This window comes from Triturus cristatus, chromosome 8 (assembly GCF_964204655.1).
Source record: "Triturus cristatus chromosome 8, aTriCri1.1, whole genome shotgun sequence".
NCBI lineage: Eukaryota > Metazoa > Chordata > Amphibia > Caudata > Salamandridae > Triturus > Triturus cristatus.
This window is the reverse complement of record NC_140591.1, coordinates 1,608,422,216-1,608,428,215: the sequence shown is the minus strand read 5'-3', so window position 1 is coordinate 1,608,428,215 and position 6,000 is coordinate 1,608,422,216. Positions and strand designations below refer to the sequence as shown.

Genomic DNA, 6,000 nt, shown 5'->3' with positions numbered 1-6,000 from the left:
AGAAATATTAAGAGTTCACACAAGTGCTAATCAATCAATCAATTAACACACTAGATTCGTAAAGCGCGGCTAATCACGGCGAGGGCTTCTAGGCGCTGATTAACAGCAACATTCTCGTGAACGTGCCACTGCGCCAAGTTTGGAAGAAGCGATGTGAGTATAAGGTAAGACTGAGGAAGGCATCAATACTGGGCTTCTCTCCAGAGGCCGGAGAATTATTGTCTGTGCTAGGAAGGTTCCGGAAGAACCCGGATTAGAGGGAGAGACTGCAAAGGACACGTAGGTGAGGGCGAGGCAGTGACCGAGGATCACAATTGGTATCACGGGGTACGACACGGCTCTTTCAATACAACAGGAACACCGGAATAAATAACAAAACCATGAACAAACATGAGGAAATGCTGCTCAGGGGGTCAATGCTGCTGGTTTTGTGTTACCCTTCCACACCTGGCCCTGGGGTGACGTCACTCACGCAGTGACTATGGACAGGGCGTCACCCCGAATGCGAGGTGTGCCGGACCCACTGAAGGGGTGTATAAAAGCCATCGACGCTCAGCTCCAGAGATCTCTCCCCGCCATCTCCAGCAGCATGAAGGCCGCAAGCTCCCTCCTTCTCCTCGCCCTGCTCGCCCTCTGGGCGGGGGCTTCTCTGGCAGCACCACGAGGTAAGAGCCGGAACCAGGTCCGGCTCCAGGAATTTTTATTTGGGTGGGCCAACGGTGCATTTGGGTGGGCCACTCCGGGCTCGATTTGTCGCATATATGTCTGGGCAGGCCTGCTTCAGGGCCCTCCTTTATCTCTTAGTCTTACAAGGCCCAGTAAAACACACTCTTTTCCAAATCTCTTTCTAAATATTATCACGCTCAAAAAGTGTTTTTTCCATGTAAAGTTCCTTTGATGGGAAGAGGAGGTTCCTGAGGTGGGAGTATAAGGCTCCCTCTGTGCGAGCCTTCAGGGAGAATCCCTCTTCATTACTACCTCCACCTGACCCCGGACTCTGCATCGCACCCCTTACAGGCTCCCTCTGTGCGAGTCTTCAGGGAGAATCCCTCTTCATTACTACCTCCACCTGACCACGGACTCTGCAACGCACTCCCTTACAGGGTCCCTCTTTGTGAGCCTTCAGGGAGAATCCTTCTTCATTACTACCTCCACCTGACCCCGGACTCTGCAACGCACTCCCTTACAGGCTCCCTCTGTGCGAGCCTTCAGGGAGAATCCCTCTTCATTACTACCTCCACCTGACCCCGGACTCTGCATCGCACCCCTTACAGGCTCCCTCTGTGCGAGTCTTCAGGGAGAATCCCTCTTCATTACTACCTCCACCTGACCACGGACTCTGCAACGCACTCCCTTACAGGCTCCCTCTTTGTGAGCCTTCAGGGAGAATCCTTCTTCATTACTACCTCCACCTGACCCCGGACTCTGCAACGCACTCCCTTACAGGCTCCCTCTGTGCGAGCCTTCAGGGAGAATCCCTCTTCATTACTACCTCCACCTGACCCCGGACTCTGCATCGCACCCCTTACAGGCTCCCTCTGTGCGAGTCTTCAGGGAGAATCCCTCTTCATTACTACCTCCACCTGACCACGGACTCTGCAACGCACTCCCTTACAGGCTCCCTCTTTGTGAGCCTTCAGGGAGAATCCTTCTTCATTACTACCTCCACCTGACCCCGGACTCTGCAACGCACTCCCTTACAGGCTCCCTCTGTGTGAGCCTTCAGGGAGAATCCCTCTTCATTACTACCTCCACCTGACCCCGGACTCTGCAACGCACTCCCTTACAGGCTCCCTCTGTGCGACCCTTCAGGGAGAATCCCTCTTCATTACTACCTCCACCTGACCACGGACTCTGCAACGCACTCCCTTACAGGCTCCCTCTGTGCGAGCCTTCAGGGAGAATCCCTCTTCATTACTACCTCCACCTGATTCTGCAACGCACTCCCTTACAGGCTCCCTCTGTGCGAGCCTTCAGGGAGAATCCCTCTTCATTACTACCTCCACCTGACCCCGGACTCTGCAACGCACCCCCTTACAGGCTCCCTCTGTGCGAGCCTTCAGGGAGAATCCCTCTCCATTACTACCTCCACCTGAACCCGGACTCTGCAGCGCACTCCCTTACAGGTTCCCTCTGTGCGAGCCTTAAGGGGAATCCCTCTTCATTGCTACCTCCACCTGACCCTGAACTCTGCAGCGCTCTCCCTTACAGGCTCCCTCTGTGCGAGCCTTCAGAGAGAGTCCCTCTTCATTACTACCTCCACCTGACCCCGGACTCTGCAACGCACTCCCTTACAGGCTCCCTCTGTGCGACCCTTCAGGGAGAATCCCTCTTCATTACTACCTCCACCTGACCACGGACTCTGCAACGCACTCCCTTACAGGCTCCCTCTGTGCGAGCCTTCAGGGAGAATCCCTCTTCATTACTACCTCCACCTGACCCCGGACTCTGCAACGCACCCCCTTACAGGCTCCCTCTGTGCGAGCCTTCAGGGAGAATCCCTCTTCATTACTACCTCCACCTGACCCAGGACTCAGCAACGCTCTCCCTTACAGGCTCCCTCTGTGCGAGCCTTCAGGGAGAATCCCTCTTCATTACTACCTCCACCTGAACCCGGACTCTGCAGTGCACTCCCTTACAGGTTCCCTCTGTGCGAGCCTTCAGGGAGAATCCCTCTCCATTACTACCTCCACCTGAACCCGGACTCTGCAACGCACCCCCTTACAGGCTCCCTCTGTGCGAGCCTTCAGGGAGAATCCCTCTCCATTACTACCTCCACCTGAACCCGGACTCTGCAGCGCACTCCCTTACAGGTTCCCTCTGTGCGAGCCTTAAGGGGAATCCCTCTTCATTGCTACCTCCACCTGACCCTGAACTCTGCAGCGCTCTCCCTTACAGGCTCCCTCTGTGCGAGCCTTCAGGGAGAGTCCCTCTTCATTACTACCTCCACCTGACCCCGGACTCTGCAACGCACTCCCTTACAGGCTCCCTCTGTGCGAGCCTTCAGGGAGAATCCCTCTTCATTACTACCTCCACCTGGCCCCGGACTCGGCAACATTCTCCCTTACAGGCTTGATTATCCACTACTCCTCTCCAGTGCACCTTATCTCACAGCTGACCTTGGGCCCCAGCCCCATATCAGGCACCATCGGGCTCCACTTTCATTATTCCCGGTAAAATCATTAGTAAAATCACCTTCAAACTGAAAACATTGAATATAGCAGTAAATCTAATTAGCACGCACTTTAAAGTAAGTTCCACAGTAGCCCTTATGACCCGACTGCTAATTAAATAAACAAAAACAGAAAGGCCATGACAGGGCCGGCTTCAGCGCTGATGCGAAAGTCTTTTTTGGCGTCACACCAATAACCTCTTTCTCCGTAAATACCTTTACTACCACCTTTCAACAGTGCCCCTCATCGCTCCACAGCCCCTCCCACGACTTCCTCCTCAGACTACCTCACTGTCACCCTCCAACAGTGCCCCTCATCGCTCCATAGCCCCTCCCCCTATTGACCTCTTCCTCGGATTCCCTCACTGCCACCCTCCACTAGTGTCCCTCATCTCTCTGTAGCCCATCCCCCTCATGACCTCCTCCTCGGATTCTCTCACTGCCACCCTCCACTAGTGTCCCTCATCTCTCTGTAGCCCATCCCCCTCATGACCTCCTCCTCAGACTCCCTCACTGCCACCTTCCAACAGTGCCCCTCATCGCTCCATAGCCCCTCCCCCTTTTGACCTCTTCCTCGGATTCCCTTACTGCCACCCTACAACAGTGCCCCTCATCTTTACGTAGCCCCTCTTTCATATGCATTTCATTTGTTGTACAGCGCTACTCATATCAGTGTAGTGTGTGTCAGTACTTTACACCACGCACACATTATACAGAGACAATGAATCATACAAGTATGTAAATCAGTCTACAGGGAATGTCACATAAGCCAAAGAGGATTACACGGTGTAGGAATCACATGTCATCCATACTGGTGGGCAGTATGTTTTAAGAGGGTTTGTTCTGGGGAAACACAACCTTAGGATTTAAAGAGTATTCCATGGGGGTCAGCTTTACTGATAAAAATGTATATCTGCCCAAACATACTTATTTTAACAACATTAGAATAATGAAAGACTGGGGAAGTTCTAACTATATCACAAGACAAAAAAAGCGAAGTTCTAACTATACCATTCATTGATGACAGTTCATTGGTCACAGTCCTATGTTAGGATTGTAACTTCTGAACTGCAAGTAACACAAGGATCTCTGTGACAAAGGCAGTAACCCACTGAGCTATCCCCATAAAATACAGTTCATCTGCATTTAAAACTACTAACAGACAAATGATTGCTCTCCAGCGGGATCATTTATCACCAGCGTTATCTGGGCATTTTGTATTGTCTTATTGTTGTCCTGCAGTGGCCATAATAATGATAACAAGCATTTGCAAGGCAATAGGTCTCGCATTTATACGAGTTTGAGCTATTGGCATTGTAAATGACAATGCTTTTTATTTAAGTTTGGTTTTTTTAAAACATAAATAAAAGGCACTGTCATTTACAATGCCAATAGCTCAAACTCGTATAAATGCGAGACCTATTGCATTGCAAATGCGAGTTTAAGCTATTGGCATTGTAAATGACAATGCCTTTTATTTATGTTAAAAAAAAAAAGGCATTTTCATTTACAATGCCAATAGCTTAAACTTGTGTAAATGCGAGACCTATTGCATTGCAAATGCTTGTCGTTACTTGAAACCGGATTTAAGGGATATTTCAACAATATCCAGGTTCTCACAGGAGTAGCCTCCCAAAAATGTTTTCCCACATCAACGGAGAAAACAGGCAATAAGCCATCAGAAATTATTTGGACTCACAGAAATGCAAGCCTTTTTTGTCTATCGCAAACAGTAAATATCTGGGCTCTAGAACTTCGAACGCGACACCAGATGCAGCACACGTCTGCAAAAAGTTTGCTAAGCAAAGGGATGGAGGGGTCATAAACCCCCGCCCCCCACTACTCTTCAAAAGCAAAGACAAGGAATTCTTCGGTCGAGCAAAGGGACCCCATAAAACTTGTGCTTATCTCAAGGAAGCACATTCCTCAAGACAAGCAGAACAGAGCAGGGAGTCCTCAGCAACAACACAGATCGTTGGTTTACTATTACCAGGGCTCTCAGAGTGAGTCCAGCCTCTTTCCCAGGAGAAGAGCACGTGCAGCCCTTTCACCCAGGTCAGGTGACTAGAGCCGACGAATAATTCAGAGTGGCTAGTAGAAATAAATGCACCATTAACTGCACGATAGGTGGTAAAACACAATACTAGTAACTGGAAAACCAAAGCTTCTGCCGTTTTGAGCCAAATATGTTAAACTCTAACCCTGTCACCAGCCTTACCCCCTTAGTATTGCTGTTTCGTGGCAGATAATGTCCAAAACACGAAAACGACAATTTCCAGTCGAATTGCACCATAAACCAAAGGCTGTGACTAAAAGCCTGCTGGCTGATCTACAAATTTATTTTTAGTACCAACTTTATGAGGGGGGAGGGGGAAGACAGGCGATGCACAAAGAAAGAGCCGAGCAGCAGAGTGAGAGCATAACATGTTTTCGTTTCCATATCTTTCTAAGTTGACAATTTCCACAGCCTGAGTTGAAGGGACAGTGTATTGAGAAATAGCACGCATGCTTGCGAGTACCCGCCTAGCGCGATTGGAATAATTTTTGTCACTATTTAAAAAGAAAAAAGCTGCATCCATGAATGTTTTGGTCATTTAAAATATAATCTACAGAAGTATGGTGGCTATGTTTAAGTGCCAATTGCATATGCTTGCAACTAAAAATAAAAATACCCATGGGGTAAGCCTGCCTGCCATTGGCTATGCTAATGTTTGTTAAAAGTGGTGTTTTTCTTTGTGTGACGGTATTTTGTGATGCGGACGGTGTTGTTTGGTCTTGTGCCTCCTTTTGTGATGGTGTTTGTGCACTGTGTTGTGTTACTGTGGTGA

General features: G+C 49.5%; 1 protein-coding gene across 1 annotated transcript in view; it reads left to right on the top strand.

Moving 5' to 3' along the window:
* Window positions 1-537: 537 nt before the first annotated feature.
* Window positions 538-6,000, top strand: part of LOC146806322 (uncharacterized) — a 194,807-nt gene continuing 189,344 nt past the window's right edge. The window contains exon 1 of the mRNA XM_085620627.1: window positions 538-665. Coding sequence (XP_085476753.1) covers window positions 590-665 — 76 coding nt within the window. The 5' untranslated portion in view covers window positions 538-589. The remainder of the gene's footprint in view (window positions 666-6,000) is intronic.